Raw genomic sequence first — 18146 nt, 5'->3', positions numbered from 1 at the left:
CTGCAAAAAATGTCTAACAACCTGTTATTGCTTTGTCATTAAGGGGTATCGTGTGTAGATTGATGAGGGGGAAAAAACTATTTCATAAATTTCTCGAACAAGGCTCTATGTAACCTAACAAAATATAGAAAAAAGTCAAGGGGTCCGAATACTTTCCGAAGGCACTGTACATACTTATATTGTGTATTTAAAGAATAATATATGTATATTTCTATATTTGTCCACTGTCCCACTGAATATCTATGTGGCTCCGAAGGACAACAAAATGAAGATTCCCTGATTCACTGCAGGTTCTAATGCCAGTGACTTCCAAGGTCCTACCTGGGTCTCTATCCTACGCTAGCTCTATATTTCTACTGTACATGCAAACTATGGTCACTCGCACTTTAACCCTGTAAACAACCACAGTGCCATCAAATAGAAATGTTCTGCATGTCAGCAGTTTCCAAGATGCAGTATTGGACTTTTAAGAAGCAAATTGTCACCCGGCCACATCATCATGATGATGAAAAATGCACCATACATGTATATCATACATCATTTGATATTTCCCTTTAAGGGATCTGTTGTTCAACAAAGAAAAGTGATCTTTATTTGAGCTGGGATCCCTGCCTAACAAATATGCCTTAAAAAAACCCTCGTAAGTCTTAACCAGTCAAAGGACTGTAAAGTAAAGAGCACAACTAGCTATTACACCCAATAAACGTTCAGTCTACACAACACTCATCAAATCGGATTCAAAATAAAAGTACGACCACTCCTCCATTTTGTCCTAGTAGTTTGTTTATTTTTTTGCATGATAATTGACCTCGCCTTCTCCAAGCTTAAAACGTAAACACACAATTAGCAGAGCACCTAATCATAAGATGATTGATTATTCATAATAGCCACAGTCACTGCTTCTGTAACAAAAGCCTTGGATAGGTAGAAGTTATGAGGAAAGCTATGAGGAAGACCACAATCCAGGGTCATGTTCATTAGGGCATGCATCGAGAAAATGTGTGTTTCTTATTGGACAAGTCCAGGTAGTCCCTCCCTGTTTCAGTCAGTTTTCGTCCGTGTGATGCCTAATGATCACGACCTTGGTGACATGTTCTGTCCACTACTGTAAATAGCTCATGCTGTGTGTAAAACTGCAAAAATTTGACAAAAAACACAAACATTTCAAATAGACAGGAGGGCATATAATCTGAAACACGTTTGGAAAACTACAGTAGCCAATGGGACGGTATAACTTGGATCAGGTGTACCAGTACTTCAGATCCTCATAGATTATTGCTGCCACCTCACGTACACTGTAAAAAGGAAGGTTTTTTAAAATATAAATCCTGTGCACCAATTGTACATTTTTTTCTCATTTCAGCGGACAGAAAATGTCACCCTCTATTTGTCAAGGATCCTTAGGCCAATATATTTGCTACTCCCCAGTAATGGTTGGTAAAGGCAATGGTCCATTGGTTTACATGACCTTACCATACATAACATAAAATAAGGAATGATATGAAACATGTTATTATTTTTTTTTTACGGACGACTCCGTTCTAGTTCTATTTTCGCTCGTCGAAACTACTTAAAAAGGCCACAATTTCCACAGAGAGATAACGCAATGATTCTCTACAGCGTAAACAAAGGCAGTCCAGCCAACAAAGGTATATTTAAATATATAGGCAAACATTACACACATATATAGGGTTTGCTCACTCACTCACATAATGTAACATAATACTCTACATTGAAGGTCCAGGTCTTGTGGGTAGAAGCCTCATCTTTTCCACTTTCATTCTATGTTTGTTTTGACTAAATACACTACACAGACAAAAGTATGTGGACACCTGCTCGTCGAACATCTCATTCCAAAATCAATGGCATTAATATGGAGTTGGTCCCCCCCTCTGCTGCTATAACAACTTCAACTCTTCAGGGAAGAATTTCCACTAGATGTTGGAAAATTGCTGCAGGGACTTGCTTCCATTCAGCTACAAGAGCATTAGTGAGGTCGGGCACTGACGTTTGGGCGATTAGGCCTGGCTCGCAGTGGGCGTCCCAATTCATCCCAAAGGTTTTCGATGGGGTTGAGGTCAGAGCTATTTGCAGGCCAGTCAAGTTCTTCCACATCGATCTCGACAAACCATTTCTGTGTGGACCTTGCTTTGTGCAAGGGGGCATTGTCATGCTGAAACATGGGCAGCTCTAGCAGGGCAGAAATTTGACAAACTGACTTGTTGGAAAGGTGGCATCCTATGACGGTGCCATGTTGAAAGTCACTGAGCTCTTCAGTAAGGCCATTCTACTGACAATGTTAGGCTATGGAGATTGCATGGCTGTGTACTCGATTTTATACACCTGTCAGCAACGGGTGTGGCTGAAATAGCCAAATCAACTAATTTGAAGTGATGTCCACATACTTTTGTACATATGGTGTATAATAAAATCAACAGGGACCCCACTTAACACAGCTAAAAAGTATTTCAATGGCCATATTGTCACCTCTTCTCTCTCTCTCTCCAGCCCTTCTTTCTCTCCTTTTATTTTGGGGTAGTATTTCAGAAACCCTCCTTTGCTCCTTTCATCCTTCCTCTCAGTCTTTCAGGTTGTTGATGTGGGCACAGATCTTGAGGGCGGGACCGAGCTTGATGTTCATGGTGGACATGAGATGCTCCTCTCTGAGCAGCAGCAGGGCCTGTCCATCAATCTCCTGGGACAGGAAATGGGCCGCCAGCTCCTCACAGTCTGCGAGAGGAGAAAAGGAGGAGAGATGGAGAGAAAGAGGGAAGTTGGGAGTAAGAGAGGGCGAGAGAGAGAGAGAGAGAGAGAGAGAGAGAGAGAGAGAGAGAGGGGGAGGGAGGGAGATGGTAAGCAAGACAATAACATGAATAGCATTTACAATGGTGAAAATACAATAGCAATCGTATTATCATAGAATAATACTGGGATTAAAAAAAACAAAAAAAAAACAAGTACGATAACTATTTTAAAGATTTCAAAAGTCACAAAAAGAGTAGCATTTGTGTGTTGTTGCATGACAACACATGTCCTTCTGAACTGTATCAACCAATGGTGTCTACAGTATATAGCTCATCTGTGGTACCGACCTTGCAGAGATGATATGAACTGAGACACTTCCTCCACACTCCACTGGGCAGGGCTGCCGGGCAGGAAGTGGGGCGCCGGTGAGCCCTCCAATCGGAGTGTGGGGGGAGGCTGATGACAGGAAGAGGAGGAGGCCGGGGAGAAGGACATCGGGTCGTCCTCTTCCTCCTCGCAACTGGAGATGTCGTCCGAACGGCTGGACTCGGAGCGGCACTGTAGACAATGAACCAGGACTGTATGAGAGGTGTTTGTGCAACAAGGTAGTCACTGAATGGCCATGTCTCTTCAGCACTGTCCCTAAACTAAAATTCTGAGTGGTAGATCTTGGCTTGCACTTTGACTCAGAAAGTGATCTTGACTCAGAAAAGGTTGGTGACCACCGTTTCTAGAGTTTTCTCTGTTAAAACTATCAACGTTTCCCGTTACTGTGACAACTGTGATCAAATCAATGCAATATTAGTCACTTTCAATAAAACATACAGAAAAACAACACCAATTACGCTATATATTTTGTTGTGGGCATAACGCATCTGACGAACATAACGCATCGACGAGCGGAAATAGAACTAGAACGGAGTCGTCCGTAAAAAAAAAAAGTAGGAGTACGAGTCCCGCCGCATTGACACGCACTACTCAGGCCGTACTGTACACAGAGAGGTGAGGCATAAACAATCAGAGCTGCAGTAGGCCTATATGCAAATAGACCATTGCCATATATGGACCTGTGCCATTTACTTTGAACTGGACTGTGTTTACAGCATGAGAAGGTCGTGAGTAGATGAGCTTGTTTTGAGATCAGAGCTGAAGCTGCATGTAGCCATGCATGTTCATATCCTTTGCTAGTTAGTGAGTTGATAGCCCAGTTATAGATCATTTGTAGTCAGCAATAGGGGAGTGACTGCTTCCTACAAGGGCACAAAACATGTACATTTCTACACATCTTTTAAAAACAAGTCAGGTAAAGAGCATTAGTTTTGTATTAAAGGGGCAGTGTTGTATTTTGAGACAGGCTTGAATAAGCTAAGTAGCAGAGGGTAGTATCATTTGTCTGATTCTCTCTAATAATGGTATGATAATAATAATGCATTTTATTTTGTAAAGTGGTTTTGCATCAAACACCACAACAGCATTTTCAGTCACCTTCTTGTCTCAAGGACAAGTGGATACACAGGTTAATGTCAAGCCTTGCAAGTCTCATGGATTGAAGGCCTACATTGAACAATACACATTGGCTGCTACTATAGGCTGAATGAAAGAACAGCTATTGCCATGTTAAAATGTTATGGGATGCATTTTGTCCATTGTAAACTACATGGCCACTGTTAAAACTAACTTAAAGCGGGTACAGCCTCAGTGCTCACAGTAAACGCGAGCAGGAAAATGCACAGAATGGTCACAACGTTCTGCGCTCAGCAGACCTGAAATTGGCTCAGTCCCGGAATTTGTTTTGAAGGAATATTGCTCTTCAGTCATCCATGCCAGCTCAAAAACAAGTGTACAACTATCAATGATGAACGGACCATTACCTTGACTGGTAAGGGTCTCCCGGCTATTTTGGCACTGGCGATCTCGGAGCTGGTCCTGTGGGGAACCCTCCTCCTCAGGACTCCGTCCTCGTCAGAGTGGGTGAGGTGAAGCCCCTGTCGCAGGCGGAAGTGCTGGCTGCAGCTCACGTTATACCTGGAGCAACAGGGAGACATATAGCAGGCATGCACTGAGTGTACAAAACATTAGGAACACCTGCTCTTTCCATGACACAGACTGACCAGGTGAATCCAGGTGAAAGCTATGATCCCTTATCGAATGCTTTTGAAGCCTTGAGACAAGTGAGACATGAATTGTGTATGTGTGCCATTCAGAAGGTGAATTGACAAGACAAAAGATTTAAGTGTCTTTGAACAGGGTATGGTAGTAGCTGCCAGGCGCACCGGTTTGAGTGTGTCAAGAACTGTAACGCTGCTGGGTTTCTCACGCTCAACAGTTTCCCGTGTGTATCAAGAATGGTCCACCAACCAAACGACATCCAGACAACTTGACACAACTGTGGGAAGCATTGGAGTGAACACGGGCCAGTGTCCCTGTGGGACACTTCCGACACCTTGTAGAGTCCATGCCCCGGCGAATTGACACTGTTCTGAGGGCAAAAGGGGGTGCAACTCAATAATAGGAAAGTGTTCCTAATGTTTTGTACACTCAATGTATACTGCCATATATACTGAACAAAAATATAAACACAACATGCAACAATTTTACTGAGTTACAATTCATATAAGGAAATCAGTCAATTGAAATACATTCATTAGGCCCTAATCTATGGATTTCACATGAATGGGCAGGGGAGCAGCCATGGGTGGGTCTGGGAGCACATAGGCCCACCCACTTTGGAGCCAGGCCCAGCCAATCAGAACGAGTTTCCCCCCACAAAAGGGCATTATTACAGACAGAAATACTCCTCAGTTTCATCATCATCAAGATGATCCCGCGGGTGAAGAAGACGGATGTGGAGGTCCTGGGCTGGCTTCGTTACACGTGGTCTTCGGTTGTGAGGCCGGTTGGAGGTATTGTCAAATTCTCTAAAACGACGTTGGAGGCGGCTTATGGTAAAGAAATTAACATTCAATTCTCTGGCAACAGCTCTGGTGGACATTCCTGCAGTCTGCATGCCAATTACGCAGCTCCCTCAACATTTTGACATCTGTGGCATTGTGGTGTGTGACAAAACTCCACATTAAAGGGTGGCTTTTAATTGTTCACAGCACAAGATGCACCTGTGTAATGATCATGCTGTTTAACCAGCATCTTGATATGCCACCCCTGTCAGGTAGATGGATTTATCTTGGCAAAGGAGAAATGCTCACTAACAGGGATGTAAACAAATTTGTGCACAACATTTGAGAGAAATAAGCTTTTTGTGAGTATGGAACATTTCTGGGATCTTTTATTTCAGCTCATGAAACATGGGAACAACACATTACATGTTGCGTATATTTTTTTTCTTCAGTATAGTAGACACAGAACACTGCAGTGACTTTGTACTATATTATGACTGTACCTCTTGGAACAGGTCAAGGAGCAGAAGCGCTTGGTCCCTCTAAACTGTCTGGCTGGGGCGAAGCTTTTGCAGTACTCACACTTCAGCACTGGGAAGAGAGAACAGGAAAAGAGGGGTTTAAAGAACTATATGAATTATAGTTCGTAGTCAAACCACTTTCTTTGATGGAAACGTGACTTGGACTATGGTCTGAGCCTAACCTGTAGCTGTATTCACAGTCTCAGGCTGACTGGCGTCTGGATTGTCCATTGCCAAATCTTCTCCAGCTGGCTCTTTCACTGGCCCACTCACCTGTCAATCAATATACAGGAACAAAATGTGTTGTGTACAACATTACTGATTAGGGAATTATTGATAATATTGTTTTGATCTACAGTACATGTCATTATTTACATCCGATGTTGTACGGCGCATTCAGAAAGTATTCAGACCCCTTGAATTTTTCGACATTTTGTTACATTACAGCCTTATTCTAAAATGGATTCAAAAGTTTTTTCCTCGTCAATCTACACGAGTGGTGGAAAAAGTACCCAATTGTCATATTTGGTTATAAATATACTTAAGTATCAAAAGTAAATGTATAAATCATTTCCTATTCCTTCTATTAAGTAAAGCAGGTGGCTCCATGTTCTTGTTTAATAAATGTATGGATAGCCAGGGGCACACTCCAACACTCAGACATTATTTACAAAAGATGCATTTGTGTTAAGTGAGCCCGCCAGATCAGAGGCAAAAGGGATGACCATGTGTTGTCTTGATAAGTGTGTCACATCTTCTAGGAGTAGTGGGTTTGGAGTCAGGCGCAGAGAGCAGAGGGTTCGGACAATCGTATTTTATTCCGGTCACGCCAAAACACTAGGCGCATAAAACTGACCGGCCCAAACACAGGACCCAAACAGTCTGGAGTAAATAAAATACAAATGCACATCCCACAAACCGACAGAGGAACAATCCCGCACAAACCTAGGCGGGCCTAACAGGCTTAAATAGACATACATCAAGAAACAAAATAAGAGACGGGTGCAACCAATAAGACCAAACGAACAGAAAAGGAAAAAGGGATCGATGGCGGCTAGTAGACCGGCGACGACGACCGCCGAGTGCCGCCCGAACAGGCAGGGGAGCCACCTTCAGTGGGAGTCGTGACAAAGTGGGTGAATTGGACCATTTTCCTGTCTCGCTACGCATTCAAAATGTAACGAGTACTTTTGGGTGTCAGGTGAAATGAATGGAGTAAAAAGTACATGATTTCATTTAGGAATGTAGTGAAGTAAAAGTAAAAGTTGTCAAAAATATAAATAGTAAAGTAAAGGCAAATTTCTAAAAAAAAATACAAAACGGAAATATTACATTTACATAAGTATTCAGACCCTTTACTCAGTACTTTGTTGAAGCACCTTTGGCAGCAATTACAGCCTTTCGTCCTCTTGGGTATGACGCTACAAGCTTGGCAAACCTGTATTTGGGGAGTTTCTTCCATTCTTCTCAAAGGTGAACTATTTCCCCAGTCTGAGGTCCTGCACGCTCTGGAGAAGGTTTTCATCAACCATCTCTCAGTACTTTGCTTTGTTCATCTTTCCCTCGACCCTGACTAGTTTCCCAGTCCCTGCCGCTGAAAAAGATCCCCAAAGCATGATGCTGCCACCACCATGCTTTACCGTAGGGATGGTGCTAGGTTTCCTCTAGACGTGACGCTTGGCATTCAGGCCAAAGAGTTCAATCTTGGTTTCATCAGACCAGAGTCCTTCAGGTGCCTTTTGACAAACTCCAAGCGGGCTGTCATGTGCCTTTTACTGAGGAGTGGCTTCAGCCTGGCCACTCTAGATGATTGTCCTTCTGGAAGGTTCTCCCATCGCCACAGAGGAACTCTGGAGCTCTGTCAGTGACCATCGGGTTCTTGGTTACCTCCTGACCAAGGCCCTTCTCCCCCGACTGGCTGGGTGGCCAGCTCTAGGAAGAGTCCACTGTGTTCTTGGGGACCTTCAATGCTGCAGAAATGTTTTGATACCCTTCCCCAGATCTGTGCCTCGACACAATCCTGTCTCCGAGATCTACAGACAATTCCTTCGACCTCATAGCTTATTTTTTTGCTCTGACATGCACTGTAAACTGTGGGACCTTATATAGACAGGTGTGTGCCTTTCCAAATCATGTCCAATCAATTGAATTTACCACAGGTGGACTCCAATCAAGTTGTAGAAACATCTCAAGGATGACCAATGGAAACAGGATGCAGCTGAGCTCAGTTTGGAGTCTCATAGCAAAGGGTCTGAATACTTATGTAAATAAGGTATTTCTGTTTTTCATTGTTTATACATTTGCAAAAAAATCTAAAAACCTGTTTCCGCTTTGTCATTATGGGGTATTCTGTGTAGATTGATGAGGCCATTTTTTAAATGTTATACCTTTTAGAAAAAGTCAAGGGGTCTGAATACTTTCCGAATGCACTGTATATCCCCAAAGGGTCTGAATGGATGTTGTATTGTATATGAGAACGACAACTACTCTAAGGTGAACTGTACATACAGGGAAGGGTTCAGCTCCCTCCTGGATGACGAAGCCCTCTATGAGGTGGGTGAGGACGTGGGGTTTGACCACAGCCTGTGGGGGGGGGGCTCTCTCCCCCTGGCCACCCCCCACACGGGACACTGAGAGGGCAGGGGAAGGAGAGGGAACGGGAGAGGGAGAAGGTGGACCAGTGCCTTAAAAAAAGACGGTTGAGGGGAGAGAAAGGATTTTATCATTTATTTTTGAACAATTTGAGCAAGGCTGACTAGCCACAGTGTCTAAATCTATGCAAATGTGAGGTTTTTGGAATCATGTATAGGTATGGATGAAAGGGAATTTGACATGTTGGTGGCTGGGCTATGGTGGAAAATGGTCTCCCTGCACTCTTATCCTTCCAGTGGTCATAAAATAGAGGAATGAGAAAGGCAAAGTATTTAAGACAAGTGGGCACATTCGTAGCTGACTCCTTACCTGCTTCCATGGCGGAGGAGGAGAGAGCAGGGGAGTGTTCACTCATAGGAACAAGGTGGGGAGGGGGGGGACCATCTTCCTCATTGGCTGCGTCTGACTCGGATTTCCTCTTCATCGACTTACCCTTTGAGGAATGTCATTATTTCACAAATGGAATCGACAACTACTACGTAGTTTAGAAACATCAGTAATTGATAGTGTCATCAGTGCTATCATTAAGGAACAACTCACCTGGGGAGGCTGAGGACACACAGACTCTCCATTGGCAGCCACTACAGTGGATGCACTGCTCGCCTCAACCAACGGCAGGGGTAGAGTGAGGGAGGAACGGGAGAGGGTGGGAGGAGAGATGGTGGCCTGGGACTGAGAGGAGATGCTGGTGGCCAAGGTGCAATTTTGATTTTGATTCAGCCTAGGACTCTGATTGGCTTGTGCATGCACGTGAGAAACGTGGGCCAATGAGAGGGCTTCCTGGGCTGATTGAAGGCTCTTTAGACCCACCCCTTTGCCTAAACCCCCTCTCTCTCTGGATGCGATGGAGGCCACCATGGTGAGGAGGCTGGCGCTGCTGGAGCTATTTAGAAGGGTAGCTCCATCCTGGGAACAGGCGTTCCGGGCCTGGACCAAGGCCAAAGCCTGGGGGTTTCCTATGGAGCTTGGCCTGGCCCCTACTATCTGGACTGGGATGTGCGGCGGAGGCTGGGCGGCACTAGTCTGGTTGTTGGCGGGGGGCGCGGGGAGGATGGGAGGTGGGTTGCGGGAGGGCAGTTGCAGTGGCATACGGAGACCCTGTTGAGTTTTGGGCTGGATTGGAATGGGACCGTTCCCATGGCCTCCCTTGTCGTTAATAGTGCTTTTCTGCAGAGGCTGAACCACCAGCGTTTGAGTACTAACATTGGGCTTGATGGTGGCAGCACCCATCTGGTAACTGTGGGACTGAGTGGGTGCACTGGAGGTGGGCACCAGAATGTGCGTCGCCGCGGCGGCCGAGTTCACCGTGGTGATAGCCCCGCCCCGGCCAAAGTTGGGTCCGGAAAGGAGGAGCTGTGAGAGTGGGACAGAGGTGGAGGGTGAGGAGGGGGTGTTAGAGTGGTGGTTGCCCGTCTTGAGGTTGAGAGAGGAGAGGTTGGCGTTGGAGCTCTGGATGTAGGTGGGGATCTTGATGTGGGACTGTTGCAGTTGGGTTGGTTTAGTGGGAGACTGCTGAGTGGACTGGTTGAACTGCTGGTGAGATGACTGTATAAGGGAGTAGGTTGCTGGAAAAGAATTAGGGAAATGAATAACTAAGAGGTAAGTAAGTAAGTAAGTATGTAGAGCTAAGTATGCTGCGATTTCACTCCCCACCTATTTCACCCCTCTCTGGGGTTTCAGTCTTGACCCCGACCCCCTTGGGACTGCCGACACATCGCAAAGCCAGGTTCTGCACCTGGCCCAGAGAGAAAGGAGAGATGAGTTTATGAGGATTGATGGAAAGAAGAGGCCAGAGAGAGGGATGCAAGAGAAGTACAAGCAAGAGTTTCACCAATTTCAGAGTATAACACTGTAGTTTTACTGCACAAAAATTCTAGATTTTTACTGGTCCCAGATCTGTTTGTGCTGTAATGACCACAGGAACTGGCAAGACAGCAACAACAGATCTGGGAAGAAGCTATTCTAGATTACATCACTAAAGCAGGACTCACTCCAATGCTCTCTGTCACAAATACAAAGTTGATCCATACCTGGTCATTGTCTGATTGGTTGCTGGAGGAAGTAGGTGTAACTTCCTGTTGTTGCTGCTGCTGAGTCTGTGGCTGCTGGGTGACCGTTGCCATGGCAGCGGTTGCCGTGCTACCAGGCATAAAGATGAGTTGTGAGGAGAGGGGAGCCCTCAGAGACCGGTTCACCTACAGTACAACAAAAGAGACAGTCAATCAAACAGTCCCTTCATGGAGACAAATGACAAAAGCAGATACAATACTCACACTCCTGAGCCAAGCCCGAACCACACCAAGCTAAGCTGTACTGTGCTGACCTGGTTATGAATCCACTGTAGTGGAATTGGAACTGTGCTGAAAATATCTGAGCCAGCAAAGTTTTGTTCGGGTCGGCCATATAGTGTGAATCAGGCAATGGTGCATGTGTTCTCACTCTCAGATACATCTGTCCCTGTCCTGCTGCACTCCCACCCAGCAGCACTGATTGGCTTATGGTGGATGTCCCGGAAGAGCCTGGGCCTATAGCGCGGGTGCTGGTTATGGCCCCTCCCCCAGAAGTGGTTACGTTCACCTGAAGGGGAAAGAATAAAGGGGATTTGACAACAACCAAAGCAAACTGTATTGACTAGTTTGGAGACAATGAATCAATGGAAGTGCCAGTAACTCAAACATATAAAATGTCACAGATGTTCAAACTGAAAATGATGGTTTCACGCAAATATCGCTGGAGTTCCCTATTTGAAGATGTATTTGTGTCAATGACACCCATTCTGCCAGTTACATTCTGTTAAATGTCCACAAAGCACACACATCCCTGGGTCGCTCCTCTTTTCAGTTCCCTGCAGCTAGCGGCTGGAACGAGCTGCAACAAACACTCAAACTGGACAGTTTTATCCCAATCTCTTCATTCAAAGACTCCATCATGGACACTCTCACTGACAGTTGCGGCTGCTTCGAGTGATGTATTGTTGTCTCTATCTTCTTGCCCTTGTGCTGTTGACCGTGCCCAATAATGCTTGTACCATGTTATGCTGCTGCCGTGATGTGTTTCTACCATGTTGTTGTCATGTGGTGTTGCTACCATGCTATGTTGTTGTCTTAGGTCTCTCTTTATGTAATGTTGTCTCTTGTTGGGATGTGTGTTGTCCTATATATTTATTTGTAATCACCCGTCCCCGCAGGAGGCCTTCTGCCTTTGGGTAGGCCGTCACTGTAAATAATCATTTGTTCTTAACTGACTTGCCTAGTTAAATAAAGGTTAAATAAAATCTAAGAAAAATGATTGTGTGCTGTGCTAGTTCTGAAAGAGGCATGTATGTGTAAACGTACAGATGTGACTGTTGTGCTGGTGGTCTGAGAGGTGCTGTTGGTGGCAGGGCTGGACTGGCGACTGGCAGCAAAGGTGGCCTAGAACAGGGACAACAGGGAATAATGTAAAAAGCCATTGCCATAGTTTAGAGCAGAAAAAACAGACTATGTACCAAACCTCATGACGATGTTTCAACATATTGTACTGCCCCCCTAGCCTGAACATTCTGCCTTTTAAAATAGCAAACCATGTAACCTGACCATGTCAAAACAGCACCAATGTCCCCTATTCTGAGCATGCATTATTGGTACAGTTGAAGTTGGAAATTTACATACACCTTAGCCAAATACATTTAAACTCAGTTTTTCACAATTCCTGACATTTAATCCTAGGAAAAATTAGGCCAGTTAGGATCAAAACTTTATTTGAAGAATGTGAAATGTCAGAATAATAGTAGAGATAATTATTTATTTCAGCTTTAATTTCTTTCATCACATTCCCAGTGGGTCAGAAGTTTACATACACTCAATTAGTATTTGGTAGCATTGCCTTTAAATTGTTTAACTTGGGTCAAACGTTTCAGGTAGCCTCCCACAAGCTTCCCACAATAAGTTGGGTAAATTTTGGCCCATTCCTCCTGAGAGAGCTGGTGTAACTGAGTCAGGTTTGTAGGCCTCCTTGCTCGCACATGCTTCTTCAATTCTGCCCACACATTTTCTATGGGATTGAGGTCAGGGCTTTGTGATGGCCATTCCAATACCTTGACTTTGTTGTCCTTAAGCCATTTTGCCACAACTTTGGAAGTATGCTTGGGGTCATTGTCCATTTGGAAGACCCATTTGCGACCAAGCTTTAAATTAACTTCCTGACTGATGTCTTAAGATGTTGCTTCAATATATCCACATCATTTTCTTTCCTCATGAAGCCATCTATTTTGTGAAGTGCACCAGTCCCTCCTGCAGCAAAGCCCCCCCACAACTTGATGCTGCCACCCCCATGCTTCACGGTTGGGATGATGTTCTTCGGCTTACAAGCCTCCCCCTTTTTCCTCCAAACATAACGATGGTCATTATGGCCAAACAGTTACATTTTTGTTTCATCAGACCAGAGGACATTTCTCCAAAAAGTATGATCTTTGTCCCCATGTGCAGTTGCAAACTGTAGTCTAGCTTTTTTATGGCAGTTTTGGAGCAGTGGCTTCTTCCTTGCTGAGCGGCTTTTCAGGTTATGTCTATATAGGACTCGTTTCACTGTGGATATAGATACTTTTGTACCCGTTTCCTCCAGCATCTTCACAAGGTCCTGTTCACAAGGTGCTGTTGTTCTGGGATTGATTTGCACTTTTCGCACCAAAGTACATTCATCTCTAGGAGACAGAACGCTTCTCCTTCCTGAGCGGTATGACGGCTGCGTGGTCCCATGGTGTTTATACTTGCGCACTATTGTTTGTACAGATGAATGTGGTACCTTCAGGCGTTTGGAAATTGCTCTCAAGGATGAACCAGACTTGTGGAGGTCTACAATTATTTTTCTGAGGTCTTGGCTGATTTCTTTTGATTTTCCCATGATGTCAAGCAAAGAGGCACTGAGTTTGAAGGTAGGCTGTCACGCCCTGACCTTAGAGAGCAGTTTTATTTCTCTATTTGGTTAGGTCAGGGTGTGATTTGAGTGGTCATTCTATGTTTTCTATTTCTTTGTTTTTGGCCGCATGTGGTTCCCAATCAGAGGCAGCTGTCTATCGTTGTCTCTGATTGGGAATCATACTTAGACAGCCTTTTTCCCACCTAATGTTGTGGGTAATTATTTATTTTCTGTGTGTGTTTGTGTGCGCCACGGTTGCGTCACGTACGGTTGCTGTTTACCTGTTTTTTTGTGAAGGTTTCACTTTATTTAAAAAATGTGGAATTACATGCACGCTGCACCTTGACTCATCTATGACAGGGAGTTTGAAGACAGTGAACGTGACAGTAGTCCTTGAAATACATCCACAGCTACACCTCCAAGTGACTCAAATGATGTCAATTAGCTTATCAGAAGCTTCTAAAGCCATGACATAATTTTCTGGAATTTTCCAAGCTGTTTAAAGGCACAATCAACTTAGTGTATGTAAATGGAATTGGAATTGTGATACAGTGAATTATAAGTGAAATAAACTGTAAACAATTGTTGGAAAAATTACTTGTGTCATCGATTTGCCAAAACTATAGTTTGTTATTAACAAGAAATTTGTGGAGTGGTTGAAAAAAGAGTTTTAATGACTCCAACCTAGTGCATGTAAACTTTCGACTTCAACTGTAGGTGTGGTTCATAAAGATGGTTCTTTACCTGTTGTACTGCAGCCAGGTTTTGTAGCTGGGCACTGTTGATCTGTTGCTGCAGCATTAGCTGCTGGAAGTACTGCGCTGCGTTGGGCTGCCTCTGCAGCGCCTGAAGGGCCTTCAGTTGCACAAGATAGAAAACAGGGAGAGGGAGTAATGACATTGCACTGTCAATAACCTGCAGGTTTATATACGATGGCATGCACAGTGATAATGAGACAACTACGCTACAGGCAAGTACTACAGATGATCCTGTGTGACTATGAGTACAATTTGTGATTGCCATGTCAGAAAAAGGCATAGACTATACATAATATTCACTTCATATGCATACACACCTGTGCACACGCACACCCACACGTACTGACCTGCACAGCCTGTCTCTCGTACAGGGACATGGAGTTCATTGGAGAGGGGCGGGAGTTCACTCCTGATGGAGTGGTTCCATTGGTAGAGCCCTGATTTTGGTCCCCATCTGTCTCCATCACTGAGGAAAAGAAGAGAAGCTTTCAATCAAATGCTGCCAAGAAAACAATGTCAAAAGACCTAGCTATCAGTCACTGGTGGAAGGTAAAATATTATTCACACTACAGCTTTGTGGAGCTTTAAGGTGTGGAATATATCTGTCATGCCTGGATAACTAACATCTGTATTTACATGTTGACAAGATTGTATCTATCAATCAAGAATGCCATTCCTCCGTTCACTCCTTCACGTGACTGCTTGCAAACATTTGATTGTCATGCAACATACATTCAATACATCCTAAACTAGTAATACATGCATTATTAGTCGCTTGCAAGGTAAAACATTATAAGATAGCTAGCTGTCCACATGTCATGCAGCTCACTTGTTTCACTATAATTAAAAGCAAGTTGAATGCTGCTAGCTAGTACAGTAGTTAACTAGCTAGCTACAGTAACTAGTTGCAGACAGTGCTAGCACAAAAGCTAGCTACTGTAACTAGCTAGCTACCCATGAGCACCGTATGCTGCAAATCCCTTGCTCACCGTGGACGTTGGTGTATTGCCACCTATGTTTCTATCTCGACTTCAATGCGTAGCAGTATGCAACAATTCCTTTTGCACGACGATATTACAGTACATTCAATTGGGTTGTTGACAGTTTGCATAAATTTGGGTGGAGGACAACGCCTCCTTCTGATGTTTTGTCGTTTTCCGGCGCAATGGAATGACGGCGCACGTAGGTCGCCTGCCAAAATGTGTAACAACAACATAGTTATTACAACGTAATATCTACCTGCCATAGAACACGGTTAATATGTAATTCATTGAGACAATGTATGTGTACAATGTATGTGCTTCCTGTTACATTGTAGCTGCATCATGAAATAATAATTCGAGCAGCCTTGTGCATCCGCTACAATGAATTTGATTACCCCAATTGTGTGACCATACAAACATTTTCCAGAAATCATTGTTTCACGTATGTAAAATGAGCGAAACCGTTTTACCTTCTAGTTAACTTAGATGCGTTTATAAGTAAAGCTACCATTACATTTTTATTTTATTTTAAAACGAGGTTAAACAATGTACTTACTTTGGCCACTTTCTTTCCTTCGAAGCTTCAAGCTCTAAACCTGTCACTCAAAATGGTCTCTGTCAACATCTCCTAATCCCAAATCATGTTGAAAGACTATGTCCAGATGAAGTACACAAACAAACAACCAGGAATTGCTGTTTGTAATGCCACCTGGTGGATGTAAATTAGGTTAATAAAGCAAAACGCTGACTTTGTACTTGCCAACGATAGTATCAGAAGGTATCAAAGGCTGTGTGTTTGTTAGATGTGGGATATTTTATTTAACATTGTATTCATATATACAAACATAAGTGAAACGAATACATGTAACATATGAGGGTGCATGATTGCTGTTAGTTTGTTGTAATGCTTCATTTTCTCAAAAGCTATTGCATAGCCAGATTTATACTGTTTGTGTGATACATTTTCCCAATACAGGACAATTATCAAATGGATTCAAAAGTGTGCTTTTCTGCACTTCGCATGATCTTGAAATATTAATTTGACCATATTTTTTAAATTCAATACCAACATGGATTATTTCATACATTTTCATTTCAATTGTTTATGGCAGAGACTATAGACATTGCTTAAATGCCCTTTGTTTGGTGCCTAATGTAGAATAAGAGTACAAGACTTTAGAAGCAGGAAGAATGTGTTCACAGACACATATGGTACACATTAGCTGAAAGGTGCTGAAGAAGAGGCGCAAATAAACAGCCGAAACATGGACCTCATAAACACGATCACTCAAAGCAAACGGAAGGCCATGAAACAAAGGCCATGGACAACATCGACATAATAGCAATACCAACAGCATGGGTAAAACCCCATTTCAAAACAACATGGTTTTCTGAAGTCAATTGGAATAGATCTCTGTGACAATACAGGATACAATCCTAAAAAATACAAATAAACACTTTTTTTTAGACACACACTGAGGACACCATAAGGTGTATACTAAGCAAGTGGATGGCAAGTGGAAAGTGGAAGAGGGGAAGGATGTAAGGGAAGCACTGTTGTGGAGCAGTGGTAAGGAAACTGGTTTTATTTCCAGTGTATATTTTGACATAAATAATACTTTAACCACAAAGTTAATAGAGCGATTGTGTCTCAATGCTTCAGCGTATTACTAGGAAACAATCTAAATAGTTGTTCACTCATTGGACAATGGGCACCCCATGAGTCAGAACAAGCACACATTCAACATATAAATATTATTTCTGAAATACATATTTACAAATAAATACTCTCCTAACTGTGTACAGTAAGTGAATGTGCATATGGTAGCTGGGTATGGTTCAGTTATACAGTATTGCAGTCTTGTTAACAGTAGTAAGGGAGTGCAGCCACTGAATAACGTTTTCTCCTAAGAGTAGAGGTCAAATACTGAACACTACCATCAAAGGAATGTATTTTCCCCAGTGCAACACATATCATATATCCACCATATATTATATTAATACAGAACAAAGCCATGACCCTGTGTCATCTTTCTGGGCAAAATAAATAGTGATTGCGCTTGGAGCAAAATTTACTACATATCATTTACACAACCACAAAAAAATAAACATTTATCGACTCTATCTATACAATGAAATCTTTAAACAAATTACTATTTTTAAAAAATGTTCCACATGGTAATTGTCAGACAAATGGTCACAAAGTAGAGTAATTATAAAGCAATTTTGCACAAATCCTCACATTTGGTCACAACTATTGTGGTATTTCAAATCCACATTGAATAGACAACCGTCACAATTATATTCTTTTTTTAAAAATTTTTTACTGAATGCTCTCACTGCAGAAAAAATTCAAAATTTCAGTCAATACAATAGAGTCCTTTGTTCTCTATGGTTGATTCTAATCGAATCCAAGTTCATAACATCACAACACATATCATAATCTATTATAATCTAATATCCAAAATAACTATCTTTATTAATGTTACTCATCCTTTATATAAAGTTTCATCCTTTTCATTTGAAACCTCTATTGCAGTCGCCTTAGTCAATATAGTTAAATGCAATTCTACGCTATCCTAAAGTGTTTTTCTAATAGGCTAGCTGTAAAAGCACTCCCTCAGGTAAATATTTATCAAATGATTACTTATGTTAATTAATTTGCCTTAAAGTGCTTTTTAAAGAGTATATTAGCTA

At 42.9% G+C, this 18146-nt stretch overlaps 1 protein-coding gene across 2 annotated transcripts; it reads right to left on the bottom strand.

Annotated features, from left to right (window-relative positions):
* Positions 1 to 2289: 2289 nt before the first annotated feature.
* Positions 2290 to 16113, bottom strand: LOC112229848 (polyhomeotic-like protein 1). Of its 2 annotated transcripts, XM_024395938.2 has the most exons (16): positions 16006 to 16073; positions 15456 to 15657; positions 14814 to 14932; positions 14453 to 14563; positions 12148 to 12225; positions 11252 to 11389; positions 10843 to 11007; positions 10466 to 10547; positions 9353 to 10377; positions 9122 to 9245; positions 8669 to 8844; positions 6343 to 6433; positions 6143 to 6230; positions 4617 to 4770; positions 3093 to 3303; positions 2290 to 2730 (listed from the first exon to the last, which is right to left on the bottom strand). In XM_024395938.2, exons 3-16 carry the CDS (start codon positions 14928 to 14930, stop codon positions 2579 to 2581), a joined length of 2712 nt encoding a protein of 903 aa, XP_024251706.1. In that variant the 5' UTR covers positions 14931 to 14932; positions 15456 to 15657; positions 16006 to 16073; the 3' UTR covers positions 2290 to 2578. The 2 variants fall into 2 exon arrangements, with proteins under 2 accessions (XP_024251706.1, XP_024251705.1); XM_024395937.2 differs by lacking the exon at positions 15456 to 15657 and having other exon boundaries at positions 16006 to 16113.
* Positions 16114 to 18146: the final 2033 nt, after the last annotated feature.

This window comes from Oncorhynchus tshawytscha, linkage group LG31, assembly GCF_018296145.1.
Source record: "Oncorhynchus tshawytscha isolate Ot180627B linkage group LG31, Otsh_v2.0, whole genome shotgun sequence".
Classification (NCBI taxonomy): domain Eukaryota; kingdom Metazoa; phylum Chordata; class Actinopteri; order Salmoniformes; family Salmonidae; genus Oncorhynchus; species Oncorhynchus tshawytscha.
The sequence above is the reverse complement of the archived record's forward strand: the minus strand, read 5'-3'. Positions and strand labels throughout refer to the sequence as shown.

Excerpts from the sequence above, each read along its gene's own strand:
- LOC112229848 (XM_024395937.2), bottom strand. Across the intron at positions 14,564-14,813 it reads ACGAGAGACAGGCTGTGCAG|GCCCTTCAGGCGCTGCAGAG; the intron begins GTCAGTACGTGT and ends GTGCAACTGAAG. Across the intron at positions 8,845-9,121 it reads CTCCTCCGCCATGGAAGCAG|GCACTGGTCCACCTTCTCCC; the intron begins GTAAGGAGTCAG and ends TCTTTTTTTAAG.